Here is a 15909-nt window from a genome sequence, read left to right as displayed (position 1 = left end):
AACACCGATCAGCTGCCTCCTGTGCACCCTCCACTGGGGATGTGCCCGCAACCAAGGCACATGCCCCCGACTGGAATCGAACCCAGGACCCTCCAGTCCACAGGCTGACGCTCTATCCACTGAGCCAAACTGGCCAGGGCAATTTTTAAGTTTTTATCATGTAACTAGAGGCCCGGTGCATGAATTCGTGCATGGGTGGGGTCTCTCTGGGTGACCTGCAGGGATCAGGCCTAAACCCGCAGTCCAACGCTGCTTGCTGCTCCCAACTGTCACTCCCGCTCATCCCAGCCCTATTGTGCCTGCTGTGGGCTCGCGCCTAATCAGTCCTGTTCGGGAGAAGCTCGTGCTGCCACAGCAGTGCTCTCCAGCCACGAGCCCTGTGTCTGGTGCCCTCCCAAGGGGAGTGGCCTGCAGGATCAGGCTGAAACCGGCTCTCCAACATCACCTGAGGGGTCCCGGATTGCGAGAGGGCGCAGGCCAGGCTGAGGGACTCCACTGGTGCATGATCCAGGGAGGGACCTCAGGAGGGCTCCAGGGTATGTCTGGCCCATCTTGCTCAGTCCCAATTGGCTGGACCCCAGCAGGAAGCTAACCTACCAGTCAGAGCATCTGCCCGCTGGTGGTCAGTGCACATCATAGCAAGTGGTTGACCAGTTGACTGTCTGCCCCCTGGTGGTCGGTGCACATCATAGCAAGTGGTTGAGAAGCCTTAGCATATCATTAACATACTACGCTTTGATTGGTTGTTCCGTTGTTCTGCTATTCGGTCTTTTTGCATATTACCCTTTTATTATATAGGACTAGAGGCCCAGTGCATGAAATTTGTGCACAGAGGGGGGGTTCCTCAGCCCAGCCTGCACCCTTTCCAATCTAGGACACCTTGGGGGATGTCCGACTGCCGGTTTAGACCCGATCCCTGTGGGACCCTTAGACCTGTGGGATCGGGTCTAAACCGGCAGTTGGACAATCCAGGATGACTGGCTCCTAACCACTCGCCTGCCTGCCTGCCTGATCGCCCCTAACCCCTTGCCTGCTGGCCTGATCTCCCCTACCTTGCCCCCCTGCCGGCCTGATTGCCCCTACCTAGCCCCCCTGCCATCCTCATCGCCTCTACCTTGTCCCCCTGCTGGCCTGATTGCCCATACCTTGCCCCCACGCTGGCCTGATTGCCCCTACCTTGCCCCCCCTGCCTGCCTGATCACCCCTAACCTCTCTGCCTGCCTGCCTGATTGCCCCTAACTGCTTCTGCCTGCCAGCCTTATCACCCCTAACTGCCTCTGCCTCAGCCCCCACTACCATGGCTTTGTCCAGAAGGAAGTCAGATGTTTGGAAGATGGCTGGTCAACCCAGTCCAATTAACATATTACCCTTTTATTAGTATAGATAGATTATATAGGATAGGATTGCTTAAAGGGGGCGGGGACCCTTTTTCAGCAGGAGGAGATGCTCTTGGCAGACGAAAATACATAATCCCTATATCTTAACTGATAGCCAGCCATATGCACTATACTGCCAAACTGGTCATTAAAAAATTGAATCACTTTCTTACACCTTACACCAAACAGCTGTTGCTCTTAAAACCCCTCCTCAGCCCCCACTTTAGGTTCTGCCTTCGCAGTTCACCCCGATTTGGTTCTGATTGGTCAGTTTCTATGCCAGTCAGTGTCAAAAGTCCTGCCTCCTAGGCAACCATTGGCTCCTTGCAGTTCACCCAGATTTGGTTCTGATTGGTCGGTTTCTATGCCAGTCAGCATCTCTGGGCCTATCTCCGGGCCTGATCATAGAGGCAGGGCTGATCAGCAGCTGCCCCAGGCTGCTGGTGAGTGGGCTGAACTGCTGACCTCTAGGAAAGAGAGAGCGGCTTGGCTGCTGGCAAGGCCGGAGAGAGAAGCAGGGTCTGATCACCCTATTTCTCTCTCTGGGCCTCACCAGCAGCCACTGCCACTGCTGATCAGCCCCACCTCTCTCTCTCTCCGAGAAGTCAGCTGTTCAGCCCGCTCACCTGCTGTGCATGCAGCCTGGCATTTGGTCGAGCCTCCAGTCATTGTGGATGTTACGACCATGGCTCTCTCTATATATAGATAACTACACATATAACACAATATGTCTAACAGGTATACTTTGTTAGGTATAACAACAGACTGGAACACTTCCAATATTATTTCAGTGTTACTGGTTTGCAGCAGGGATGGTGGTTTTTTTATTAGTTTTGTTTTTTGATCATCTGATTGCTATCCCCTTGCTGGTTAGTAGTTATGTTGTACAACTTGTGGCTTGTCTTTTGCTTTCTTTTGGGGCAGAATTATTTAATTCAATGTAGGGAAATGTTATGTTTTATTTTATCATTAACTTGGTGAGTTTTGTTTTTACATTTACCAAACTGTCACCTGTCCTTTTTTCATTTCAGACATTCCTTCTAAGATCCTTTCTCTCTTTCCTGAAGTTATTCTTTAGAAGTTCTGTAAGGGCAGGTGTGTTAACCGTACCCTCGTACCTAAGAATGTCTTTTATGTCACCCTCATTCCTTAAAGATTGTTTGGCTAAGAATAGAAATATAAGTGGAAAATTATTTTCTCCAACATTAATCTGTCTGCTGCTTTCTTTAATTGCTATTGAGAAGTTTTGTCAATTTAATTTCCTTGCGATGGAGTGATGTGTCTGATCTCTGCTTGTTTTTCAGATTTTCTCTTTTTCTTTGATATGTTGCTGATATACTATTCTGTGTCTAAATGTGGCTTCTTTTTATTTCTCTTATTTGAATTACATTTTATTTTTGTCTGTGGACTCTTCTCTGTTATCAGTTCTAAAATCAGTCTTGCCTGTTTCTTTCAAGTATTGCATGCCCTGCATTCTCCTTCTCTCCTAATTTTCTGGAACTGGTTGGACTTTGTAGACCTTGTCTTTCCATCTTTTCTACCTCTTGTTCATTTTCCTATCTCTCAGTGTAGTGTTCTGCATAATTTTTTAAACCTTCTCTTTTAAGTTTATTTTTTAGCTTCATAAAGATTCTGATTGTTTTGTGATCTTGATTAGGAATGAGTATTTGCTTATTCTTACTCTGGGAACCACAGGAAAGACCAGTGAGTGTCATTGAGAATGCTTTCTCCACAGAGCATGTGCATTCACTACTCCTGGGAACCACAGGGTTGGACCAGGCGGGGCCAGTTTCACTTCAGCCAACCCAGGAGTCTCAAGTTCAGCTCCATGCTCCCAAGCCCAGCTAATAGTCACATTTCCCCAAAAGCAGCCCTTTGAGTAGTCTTACTACTCTTTGTTCTATTTTCAGGGTTCACTTTCGCTTACACATACACATATAAACTCATACATTCAAAAAAAATCTACAGGGAATATTTTTTAAATTTATTTTTAAAGCCTTCCCCCACCCCCCTTTTTCTCCGGTAATCACCATACTGTTGTATGTGTCTATGAGTTGTTGTTTCATTTTTTATTACTTAATCCCTTCACCTTTTTCACCCAGCCCCGCAACTCTTCACTCCTCTGACAGCTGACAGTCTGTTCTCTGTGAGTCTGTTCCTATTTTATTAGTTCATTTTGTTCATTAGATTCCACATATGAGTGAAATCATATGGTACTTGTCTTTCTCTGGCTAGCTTATTTCACTTAGCATAATATTTTCCAGGTCCATCCATGCTGTTTCAAAGGGTAAGATTTCCTTCTTTTTTATGGCTGAGTAGATCCCATGTACAGGGAATTTTTAATTGGCGATCTTGCTAGCACCTCTCTCCAACCACTTCCCCTCCCCACCCCCTTCAACTTTCCTTTTTCTTCTCCCCAAATCTCTTCCCACCTCTTAGTTTTTAGGCTCCTCTCTACAGCCATCTCTGGAGTCTTTTCACTTTTGCACAGAGAATTTCCACCTCCAGATTTAAACCAATCAGCAGAATGAAGGCAGGCTCTGGAGCAGGACCTTCCCCTTTTAGAAGGCAGTTACACAGCTGTAAGTAGCAGTTTCCTCCCCCCTCTACCCCCTTCCCGCCCCATTTCATTACTTCCATTCACTGAGTATATATTGGGCGTCTGCCAGGTCTGAGTGCTAAGATCTTGTTCAATGTGAATTCTCATTATTAGTGTCAGCTTGTCTTAAAGGTGCATCTTGTAGCAGAGGCGGTGTATTAAAAGTTCTAGATGAGCAACATTTAATATGCTCAGGAGGATTAGAATCTGTATCTCCGTGTATTTAAAGAATTATGGAAAAGATTAGGCTACGTAATTAAATGTGTTTATTTATTTTAAAGAGGTTTTTAACTATTATTTCCTTTTCTAATAGTGAATAATCTACAGTATAGTTTGAAGTTAGTATTTAGCCTTTTACAACCATATTTCTTCAGTAGCAGGAATTAGAATAAAAAATGTGTGTGCATTTCTCAATGTACATAAACACAATTCAGAAAAACAACCTCTTTTGTAAATAATATCACCCTTACTCAGATGACCCTAATTAGAGGAATATCTTTTTTAATTATATACCTTTAACAGAAAGCATTAACTGCAGATCTGATTTCACTCACTTGGTAAGAATTTATTGTTGCTTATTTTGTACTAAGCACTGGTCCAGGCCCTGGGGGTACAGTGGGGGGCAAAACAAAGCAAAGTGCCTTACACTGGGGCTTACATCCTTTTGGGGAGACAGACACTCAGCCATGGACACAGAAAACACTGCAAAGAAGTGGTAAGTGCTAAGCGGAGTAGGTGGAGGGAGGGTGGTCGGAAGGGAAGGCCTCGCTGACCCAGATGGAGTGAGGAGTGAGCCATACAGGAACCTGGGGAAGCGTTCTTGGCAACAGAGAGCAGACAGTGGCTCTGAGCTGGACTGTGCTTGGAATATTTACAGATAAACTTTAGTATGACACTAAACCTATCCTTGTTCACACTACTATTTTTCAGGTATCCGAGATGTTTCTAAGTGGAGTGAGAAAACAAAAAAGCCTCTAGAAACCCTATATGGGTATGACTACTTTGCAAAAACCTGTGAAAAGTGGGTGGATGGCATAAAACAGTTTAAACATCTTCCGGATGGTAGGTTACATGAACTATTTAATGGTTTCTTTGCTGATTATAGAGTTGGCCTGAGTTCCTCCCTGATGTTCCAGAATCCCTCAAGGATGAATGCATTCGCCCATGACCCTCACACATTGACATAGGAACAAAGGGTACTAGTGACTGTGTACATGCAATTTCTTGGGTATTAAATCCACTTCAACTAGACAGAGTGTTTAGTATAAAGGTCTTTAGTAGCAGACTGTTCTTTCTTCCTCAAAATAATTATCCAGAAGCCTCCAAGAGTCTTCATTTCCTAACTTCAGAATGAGGAATTGGAAAACAAACAAGCTGCAGTATATGCCACGTTTTTTTCTCTTTGCCCATTTAGATGAGTTACCCCAGGACAAAGAAGGAGGGACTTTCGCCTCTGCAGAATTAGCATGAGGAAGAGTGTTCAGTTCATCTCCCATCTTCAGAACTAAGTTATATGTCTTTAGCCCTAATCAATGTCTTCCTGTCTTTATCTGAAAATTAAAGATTTCCAATTACAGTAAGAATTGACATCTTTAAGAGACATTCTTAATTAAAGTGTTTTGTATAGATATTTACATTTTTAATTGCTTGTGTTTTGTTTGTTTTTTTAATTGCTGAAAAAATAGAGAATAGCTAAGATCTAATCTTGGAGAACATTCAGTACAAAATCATTGTGATTGAAGGGCCAATTTGATCTCTTAAGTAATAATTTCCAGAATGAGTCATCTGTCAAAACTTTCACAATGAAAAGGACATTTGGAAGTGTAACTTTCTTGGCTTAAGTTCAAAACAGCCAGTATCTCCTGTTTGAAAGCAGTATCCACTCATAGAAGCAGGTCCTTGAAATCCTTTTCCCCGAGCTCTGACAGCAAACAAAAAAACGCTGTACAACAATGTCTGAGACAATTCTCCACTAAAGAAGGCGACTTTGTGACATGCAGAGTTCTATGCTTTCTTGAAGAGAGTAGTGAACAGGTAGGATTTCTCAAAGGTAGAAGCAGAATTAAAAGAGCAGTTCAAAAATATGTCCTGTATATGTTAAAATTAAGAACTGCTGCTCTGCAAAAGGTACTGTCAGAAAAATGGAAGGACAGGCCACAGACTGGGAGGAAATATGTGCCAAAGACCCATGTGCAAAAGAACTACCCAAAATATACAAAGAACTCTTAAAAGTGAACAATAAGAAAACAATCCAATTAAAAACTGGGCCAAACAACAATGTGATCCCCTATTCACCTATTAGAACGGCCACCAGAGGGATTCTGAGACAGTGCAAATGCTCTGTGTGCTTACCATACTGGACATGTCCTTATACATTAGTCCACACCCACGGTTTGTCCAACACCAAGCGTGAGCCCTAAGGAAAACTGTGGACTTTGGGCGAAAATGGTATGTCAGTGGAGGCTCATTCACTGTAAAAATGTATCACTCAGGGATGTTGGTATGGGGGAGGCCATCTGTGAAGGCAGGGGTGTTGTGGGGAAATCTCTGTCCTTTTCCCTCAGTTTTTCTGTAAACCTAAAGCTCTAAAAAGTAAAATCTATCTTTAAAAAAGAAAAAGAGAGTGAAAAAATGTCATAATATGGAGGATCTAGCAGTGTATCAATCATCTTATGGCAAGATTGTTAATAAACTACTCATCCCCCTTCTGTACTAATTTGGCAAGAGCCCTTTTTCATGGTTGTACACTCAAGTTTATGGACGCTCAGACTAGCATAGGGATTAATTGCACAGATTTGGAGTTAGACAGGCCTGAGTGTGAATTCTGGTTTTGCCGCTTGGCTTGCTGTTAGAATGGATGCCGGCAGATCATTTTGCTTCTCTAAGCTGCAGCTTCCTGTCTGAGAACTGGAGATACTAGTAACTACCTCATGCAGTTGTTTTGAGGACTGAATGAGTTATATATGTTCAGCTTTGGTCACTCCCAAGTACAGAGGAAGTGCTTAATAAAAGTACTTGATTTATAGTCGTACATACTAAATGAGTTAAAAGGTAACTGCCATGTGTTTTGTGGGTATTAAATAATTTGAACAGTTCCTAACAGACAATGAGCACTCAGTAATAGCACTTTAATTATCTGAGTATACAGTTGGCAGGTGCGTGTCATCCCAGGGACAGGCGAGGGAAGTGTCAGTGACCTGGGGAAGTATTTCCCTGGTCCACCCGACTGAGAGGAGGGGAGAGGCAGGTGCCCAGACAGCACCCCAGGCTGGCCCCTAGCTTCTCGGAGCCACAGAGCTTTCTGCTGGGCACATGCAGAGGAAGGGAAGAGGGAGGTGCTGGCTTTGTGGAGCAACTGCTGGTGCCAGAAACCTGAGCTCTGGCTTCTCTTCCTGGCCCCTTGGCCACCAGGGAACTGGGGTTAATCCCTGTTTGATCAGAGGAGAAGGCTGAAGCTCAAAGTGGTTGAAGAGCCACTGAGACTGAATGGTGGGGGGGGGGGGGGAGCAGGTAGACGGGGCAGGAGCCCAGGCTGTGCCATATTTGCCTCAGAAATGTTGTTAAAAGTGGGAGTGAGGACTTTATCATCTCTCAAAAGTCTGTCAGAATGTCAAAGGCAGGAGGGATGAGAGAAGCTGTGTAAATTGTAAGTTCACTGTGAAGTGTATAGGCTTTGAGGGCTAACTGGGACCCCAAGGACCACCTAAGCCATTGTTGCACAGCAGATGCTTTTCAGACGCAAGCACCTACCATGGCTTTGCACACTGGGAACTGCCTCTATGTAATATAAAGAGTTGTGGGCGTTTGTTTGTTTGTTTTTCTTAATGTTTTACATGGATGATGCATTTAAACCAGGCAAAACCGTTCACTACTAGAGCTTTCAAAGAAAAGGAGACAAAAACAAAACAAAAAAAAACAACCACCCAGCAGAGAAACAGAAAAGGAAACCCTAAGAACGTTAGAGCGGGAAGGCACCTCAGACCACTTCTAATTTAAACCACTGACTTTACAGACGGAACCCTGGGTCCTAAGAGAGGCATGACTTGCCCAGCTCTCGCTTCGCCTACGCTTGTGGAGTGGGCGCATTAAAGCCGACTCTCATGCATTTGTGTTTCAGGTAATATCTGTCGGCACTTGCTGCCCCTGGTTCAGTGCCCCACCTTAATCGTGCATGGTGAGAAGGACCCTCTAGTCCCGCGTTTTCATGCTGACTTCATCCACCAGCACGTGAAAGGGTCACGGTAAGTCCAATCTCCGCGTCGGCATCCGGTGCCGCAGGGCTTCGGAGGAAATGGCAGAGCTGCAGTAAGGAAGCGACAGGAAGGCTCCCCACCCCCATGTTACCAATGTCCATAAACAGTACCACTGGCTACAGGGCACCCGGGAAACGGGGAACAGTAGAGTCCTGGTTTGTGGGCAACCAGTAATCCCCAGGAAGGGAATCTCAGGTACAAGTCTTGTTACTGTGAAGGCAACTGTGCTGACGCATACCAAGTTCTGTACCACTGGCGGCAGTTTAGGTTTAGAGCAATCATTGTGAACTAAAGCAATTTTATGCAACTTGGGAATTTTCAAGCTAGTTTATCATTATCATTACCCAATAAAGAAAGTCAGTAAAATCAGAAGGAAATAAATCGCCTTTTGCTTGCCACCCAATTCTTTCACATTAGCATTTTTGTGTTTCTCCTTTTTTTCACATAGAAATAATCATATTCTATATTCAACTCTGATGCTGCTTTTTTTCCCACTTAAAATTATGTTGTAAACTTTTCATGTTATTTCAGCCTTAATTATGTACATACCAGACATAAACCTGTTATTCAGAATAATAAATACCAACATATGCCCAACCATGCTGGTGACGTGCTTGGTTAGACAGCAGGTAGATGCTGCTTGTCCTTTGCATTCTGGTTTCTGCCAGCCAGCTCTGGGCTTCAGGAACATTGTAAGCTATGTCAGCAAAAATTACATTCTTCGGTTCCCTACATTTTTATATAGAGTGAATAGAAATTTATATTTTATTTTATTTTAGTATTATTATTTTTTACCTGGAGACTGTTATGCTAACTGAAATAAGCCAGTCAGAGAAATACAAGTATCATATGATTTCACTTATATGTGGAATTTAATGAACAAACTGAATTACCAAGCAAAATAGAGACAGACTCATAAATAGAGAGTAGGCATATAGCTCTGGTAAGAGTAGATGAGGAGGGAGGATTGAGAAAAAGAGAGAGAGAGAGAGAGAGAGAGAGAGAGAACGAACTGATGGACATGGATGACAGTGTGGTGATTATGGGATGTGGTGGGTTAGGGAGGAGAAGGGGGTAGGTGAGGGCATAGAGGGGATAAATGGTGATGGAAAAATTAAAAAATTAAATTAAAGAAAAATGTATTGAATTTGAAAAAATATATAAATTTATATTTTAAATACTTTGGCTGGCACAGGAGCCAGCTTTTGCCAGCCAAAATCTACAGCCCACTCTGTCAAGATGAAAGTTCAAAGTGGAATAAACTCAGTATTTCCCTTACATGCAATGGATGCATGTCCTGAAGGAGAAAATGAGGTGTGACTAGAAGATAGTTACCTCATTTTTTTTTAAAGCAAACATACTGGAAAATCAACATCCCATGAGCCTCCGCCACTTCACAGACTGTATGTAAGCTTCAACGGTACTGTCATTACTCAGGGCACCTTTGGGACCCTGGAATTTTTTTTAAAATATATTTTATTGATTTTTTACAGAGAGGAAGGGAGAGGGATAGAGAGCTAGAAACATCGATGAGAGAGAAACATCGACCAGCTGCCTCCTGCACACACACCCCCCCCCACCAGGGATGTGCCCGCAACCAAGGTACATGCCCTTGACCGGAATCGAACCTGGGACCCTTCAGTCTGCAGGCCGACGCTCTATCCACTGAGCCAAACCGGTTTTGGCTGGAATTTTTTGAAACTGGCTTTTATTAGCAGCCTCAGAAAATCCTTCCTTGCTCATTCACTCTCTCCTTTCATCCTTTTCTTCTCCCCCCTTTGTTCCTTCCCCTCATCCTCCCTCTCTCCTTTCCCTTCATGAGCCAACTTCTGATGCCCACTGTGGGCCAGCGCTGCCCTGGGAGCTCCCACAGTTCAGGAGGGAAAGTGACTCAGAAACCATTCCACTGCTTCCTAATCACACTATCCCATGCTATATTTTCACAAACAAATTTCTCAGAGAACGTTTTTTGTTTTTGTTTTTGTGGGTTTTTTTGAATCATATATGAGTGTTTATTCCAATACTGTCAGCAGTATGGGAGAGCAGCAGGTCATCCTCAAAAGTCTGCTCTGCAGCCCCTCATAAGCCAGCTGCTTATATAGGGTAGGACAAGGATTACATGGGGAAGTAGGGGTTACAGGCATGGAGAAGTAGGAAGCTGGGGTGGGACTCCATTGTTTGGGCAAAAAAGGTTGTTAATCTTTCCATAATAATAGGCAGGGTTTTTTTTCTTTATTGATTAAGGTATTACATATGTGTCCTTATCGCCCCATTGCCCTCCCCACCTCCCACTCATGCCCTCACCCCCCTGTTGTCTGTGTCCATTGGTTAGGCTTCTATGCATGCATACAAGTCCTTTGGTTGGTTCTTGAATGAGAATGGTTCCAAGGTTGAATCCCAGGTCCAAGGTTGACTCCCAGGTCCCAGGGGCATGCAAAGTCCAGCCAGGTCAGAATGTCCTTTCTTTAACCAACACAAGGAAATCATGGTTAACAGAGCATGATTAATATTTCCCATAACCATAGCTAGTCCCCAATATTCTATTTTTGCCCCTAACTTTCCCCACTGCTATTTCTATCATCTCATATCTATTAGATTAATTTTAGATGAAAAGGCTCATCCTGCTGGACTGCATCTGCTTCTGCCCTGAAAGCAGTTCCCAAGAGAACTTTTAAATGTGGGGGCATGCTTCTTATTCTACAATAAATAATTACCATGAGCCTGTATAATGTCTATAGTTATATAGCATTTTATATTTTAAAAGGCATTTTATATACAAAAATCTAATTATACTTTACAACTAACTTATGGAAAAGAAATATCGTCCCCATTTTACACATAACAATATCAAGGCTGAGATGCTAAGTAATCGTCCAAGGTTGCATAGCCAATTAAAGACAAATTCTAGATGGTTTTTCCCCCCACAGCACAGCTGCCTCTCATAAACATACTCTTATTTTAATATGATGGTTAGATGCCTGGATTATATACTTGCTGCTCTGGTTAATTGTTTTCTACCTTCAGAAATGACAGGGTTTTGTATGCTGACTCTCGTAGTAAATGCATGGGTTCCCTTGGACAGCCAGGTTCAATAAGGTCAGTCTGCAAGGAAGTTTAATGTAGGAATTCTATTCCAGATCCGTGTCCTAACAGGATACATCAGTATGAGAGGAAAATATCCCCTTACTGTTCTGGTGTTAATTGTTTCAGCAGACTATTTTATGGAAGATCACTTTTCTTAGAGCAACATTCTTTGGAACAAATCCGTTGAAGGTAAAGTGCTGTTAGCGGTGATTATCTAAAACTAGCTTGCAGTTTACACCTACTCCCTTCCTCTGCTGAAACAGCCCTTGATGTTGGACATGAATTTACCTAGGATGGATGTGGTTTATTTTGAACCCCATAAAAGGAAGGTGGATTCCTTGAGCACCAAAGTCATACTGTGGTTCTGTATACCATGCCACTTGACAACAGGTGTAGCAACTCAGAGTGTAGCAAACTCCAGGGAACCTGGTATTTTATTACCTTGTCAGGTACTTTTATAACTCAACTTAAAGATACAGTCTGTCCCTTCAAAGATGTTACCAACAAATAAATATCAAATATGAAACCAATGCCTTTCTCTCCTCAGAAAGAGGTTAATGAAGGGTGGGGTTGTTCAGCAGGCCTGCGTCTTGCTCAGGTTAATGTCTCTCTCTTTGCTCTCTTTGTGGGCGAACAGTGATAGAATCTCTTGGAAGCAAAGAGGCTTTAGAGATCATTCAAGTTCACCAGTTTTAAAATTTGTTTTTAGACAGTTGAACCCTTTGTCCCAACAAATCTTATGCATAAGTTCAAGATATAAACATAAAGTAGGAACTGATCTGATCACAATAGTGGTGGGGAGCAGACCTGCCCCTTTGGTCCCCTGTCCTGCCCCGGTCCCTGTGTATCCCTGCTTGTCCGGCCCTCCCTCCGAGACAGGAAAGCACTGACACTGCTCACCACCTGTCTAGCTAGTCAGCCTCTGCTTGGGCGTCTCCTGTTCCCAGACAGGCATCACCCATGAGGCCAGCCCCAGCTCGTTTTCAAAGAATTTGCATTGAGGAGAGGCTGGCATCAGACTCTTTGGAGCTGGGGTGATGGGTCCCAGGAGGCAGTGGGGCTCAGACCTCTCAGAAGAGCTGATGACTCCACAGCTTGTTGAACTGTGTGTCTGCTCATTATGTGTATTAGTCTGCCAGGGCTGCTACAACAAATGCCAGAGACTGGGTGGGAGGCTTAGATACTAGACGTTTATTTCCTCACAGTTCTGGAGGCTGGAAGTCTGAGATCATAGTGTCAGTAGGGTTGGTTTTGAGGCCTCTCTCCGTGGCTTGTAGATGGCTGTCTTCTCCCTGTGTCCTCACATGGTCTTCTCTCTGTGCCTGTTTGTGTCCTGATCTCCTTTTCTTATAATATTAGTGTGGGCCCTAATGACCTCATTTTAACTTAATTACCTCTCTTTAAAGACGTATATCCAAATAAGGTCACACTGTGCTGGGGGTTAGGACTTCAACATACAATTTTGGGAGGATGCAATTCAGTCCATAATTGTTTCTGAGGAGATGCTCCGATCTCAGGAGTTGGAGGCCAGCAGAGGTCAGGATCTGAGACCTGGATTTGAGACCCAGTTGCAAGTGACCAGCACTTTGCCTGGTCCTGCTCTAGCCCTCGCCCCTTCACAGCCTGGCCAAGTGTACTCATCCTTCAGTCTTCTTCTCCTCCTCTTCCTCCTCCATCTCCAATTACTCATCTGCCTGAGACCACACAGCTTCTTATTCATACCTTTATACAGCGGTGAACATGTGAATTTCGTTTTCCGCCTGTTGAGCATGTCAACACCTATCCGAGGATGCAGTCTAGTACATTTTGAAAGAAAGAGAAAGTGGGAGCAGCAGAGGCACATAGGGCCAAGCCTCTGTGGATGGCCATTGGTCACCAACTGGTGACTCAGGGCCAAAAAGCATGGTACGGAGTCCAACTTCGTGTTCTGGGCTGAGGCCAGAGCAGATGGGAAAGAATGAGGAACATCCACGTGCGCAGAGTGGCGCCTGGGGCCAGTGTCGGCCAAAGGGGAGCAGTGGGGAACGGAGTCCTGCCAGGAGAGCAGACTGGGTATTTGGGATCCAGAGAAACACTCACAGCAGTGTTGGTGAGGAGCAGGAATTGGGGGAGGGAGGGAGTGCTGGCTCAGTCACTTACTTAGGCAGTGTACATGGATTTCTGTGCCTGTTTCCTTGTGAGTAAATCGAGGATGATATCATTCAAAATATTTTTTGAGGACTGAGTGAATATTTTACAACACACAGTAGCTGCCACTTTTGTGGGTGGGAGGCTGGTGTAGGTGCAGGTGATCAGGGGCTCCTGGAGACACCAGGAAATCGCTCCATAGCAGGTGAGAGGCAGGTTGCCCTCCGTCCCACGTTCAGCACCATTATTAGTCTGGGTGTGTGGGTGTGTTAGTTGGCTCACACAGTGGAGAGGCCAAGAAGCCCAAGATCATCTGTCAGCAAGCTGGAACGAGTTAGGAAGGTGGGGACCCGGGAGAGAAAAGGCGTGGTTCAGTCTGACTCTGAAGGCCTGAGAAGCGGGAGAGCTGGTGCTTCAGTCTGACGCTGGGGGTGTGAACAGCCAGTAGCCCAGTCCAAAGGCAGCTGGTCAGAAGCCTACTTTGGTTTTCCATTAAAACAAAGGTACAGACTTGCTGGAAACTCTATGGGTTCATAAATAATTTAGAATTTTATTATATCAATGTGGAAAAGAATGCTACAGCACATTATTTACCGTCTTGTTCATATCTGTAGCTCTCAGAGCTGAATTTGAAAGCTGTAGAAGGTTGGACTGAGGAAAGGATGGTAGATGGCAGCATCATTTCTCCTTTGCTACCTGGCTATAAAGAGTGAGATCCTTGAAGGACTGTATCAGGCAGAAGTAAACTGACCACTGGGTTTATACTATGAAGTTAAACATTTTAATTTCTCAAAAGATCTAGAATCACATCTTTTTCTAAAAGTGCCAAATGCAATGAGGAACCTGTCCCAGCAAATAGGAACTCCTGGGCACCGTCTCAGAGGTCCTACAACTCCAGCTGAACCCTGTGGTAGGTGGTGGGGATTTCCTCCTGATTTTCCTGAGGGACGTGGTCATTTGAAACACGCTCCATGGAGCATGTGATCGGACCCTTTTGTCATTTGGGTGAGGTGCTGCGTTGCCTGGACACCTCTGGCTACTGCCTGTCATGGTGCTCTTCCCAAAGAGGAGCACACAGAGGCCTCGGGTCCCGGGACTGTGTGTCAGACCTGAAGGAAGCATATTCAAGAACTTGAAATGACTCCCAGAAGGTCTCAAGGAGAAGAGCAATTTTCTTTACAGCCTCATCTGTCCGTCCATCCATCCATCCATCCATCCATAATTCAGTGCAGTTCTGAATGTAGATGCCCCAGAACAGATCTCCCATAATCTTAATGAAGGAGACTTGTTTTTATTTCCCTGAGACCTAGAGCTTACTATAGGAAGAATGCAGACAGCAATGAGGTGGGAGAGAAGGGACTCACTGCTGGTGTCTCTCCTGCCTCGTTGGGGGCGCTGAGTGAATGGATCACAGAGATGGGGAAGAGCACAGGGTAATCAGCATGGCTATCCGCAAAGGAGGCCTTGCAAGTTGGGAGGATTGGGGTCTCTGCTTCTGAATCCAACTCAACACACATTAGAGAGGATGCAGTTTAGCCTAGACATGTCCTTCATGACCTTTCCGCATTCTCAGCAGCTGGTTCCTTGTCTCCTGAAAACAGAGGTCTTGAGCATCCCTACAAGCCCTTCCTTGTATGGGGCAACTGGGACCCTATCTTGGGGGTTGGTGCAGTTTGCCCTTATTTACTGAACAGCATTAGAACTGAATTTGGAATGTTCTAGTTACTGTGAATGGCCTTAACTTTCCTAAGAGCCTCAGAAAGATGCCAACAATGTATCTCTCCTCCTTTCTAGTAAATGGCCTTAATCATCTTGGTACCCCCCTCCCCATGTGGTTGAGCTGCAAGGGCAGCTGTGCCACAGGACCTTTTCACAAGTTCTCCCAGTGTTCGCCGAGGTCCTGAGAGCTCTCAGACCCCACGTGCTGACAGACCAGAGAATTAGGCAATTCGGAAACTGGCGTTTTGTCCCTGTATGCCCAATTGTCATTGTGGGCAGAACAACTCAATTGTGTGCTTATATTCTAGAAGCTTTCATTTGTTTAAAACTTTTATTTCTGTGCTTTTATGGCCAATAAATAAAATGTAGAACTCAGAGAAGCCTTCCTTTATTAAAGAAACTGCCAGCCAGCCACATTTGACCACAGCCCTATGGAAGGGAAGGAGCCATACGAGGACAGGGAGGTTTGCCACAAAAGACAGGTAGTGACAACTGCAGAGCATGGTTCCGTGCAGGCTGCCCCGCCCTCACAGCCTTAAGGAACACTCCTCCCCCTCCGTCCAGTGGCTTGTGTTTAGGGTTACTCAGTTCTCCAAAAATGGCCAGGCCATTTGGAACCTTGAACGACTCTGGTGGTGGCCGAATTGACTTGGGTTTTCCCACTATATAGATGCCCCAAGCAGCTCACCTGTTCCTATCCAGCGCATTCTGGACACTATATTTTATCATCTTTCTAATCTTGTTAAAATCA

At 44.8% G+C, this 15909-nt stretch overlaps 1 protein-coding gene across 2 annotated transcripts in view; it reads left to right on the top strand.

Moving 5' to 3' along the window:
• Nucleotides 1-15909, top strand: part of BPHL (biphenyl hydrolase like) — a 39662-nt gene that overhangs the window by 22895 nt on the left and 858 nt on the right. The window contains exons 5-6 of one of the 2 annotated variants that reach the window (XM_008159925.3): nt 4906-5037; nt 8093-8216. In XM_008159925.3, the coding sequence (XP_008158147.2) occupies nt 4906-5037; nt 8093-8216 (256 nt within the window). The remainder of the gene's footprint in view (nt 1-4905; nt 5038-8092; nt 8217-15909) is intronic. The other variant, XM_054721557.1, reaches the window with a different exon arrangement.

The sequence above is a fragment of the Eptesicus fuscus genome, chromosome 9 (genome assembly GCF_027574615.1).
Source record: "Eptesicus fuscus isolate TK198812 chromosome 9, DD_ASM_mEF_20220401, whole genome shotgun sequence".
Taxonomy (NCBI): Eukaryota; Metazoa; Chordata; class Mammalia; order Chiroptera; family Vespertilionidae; genus Eptesicus; species Eptesicus fuscus.
The sequence above is the reverse complement of the archived record's forward strand: the minus strand, read 5'-3'. Positions and strand labels throughout refer to the sequence as shown.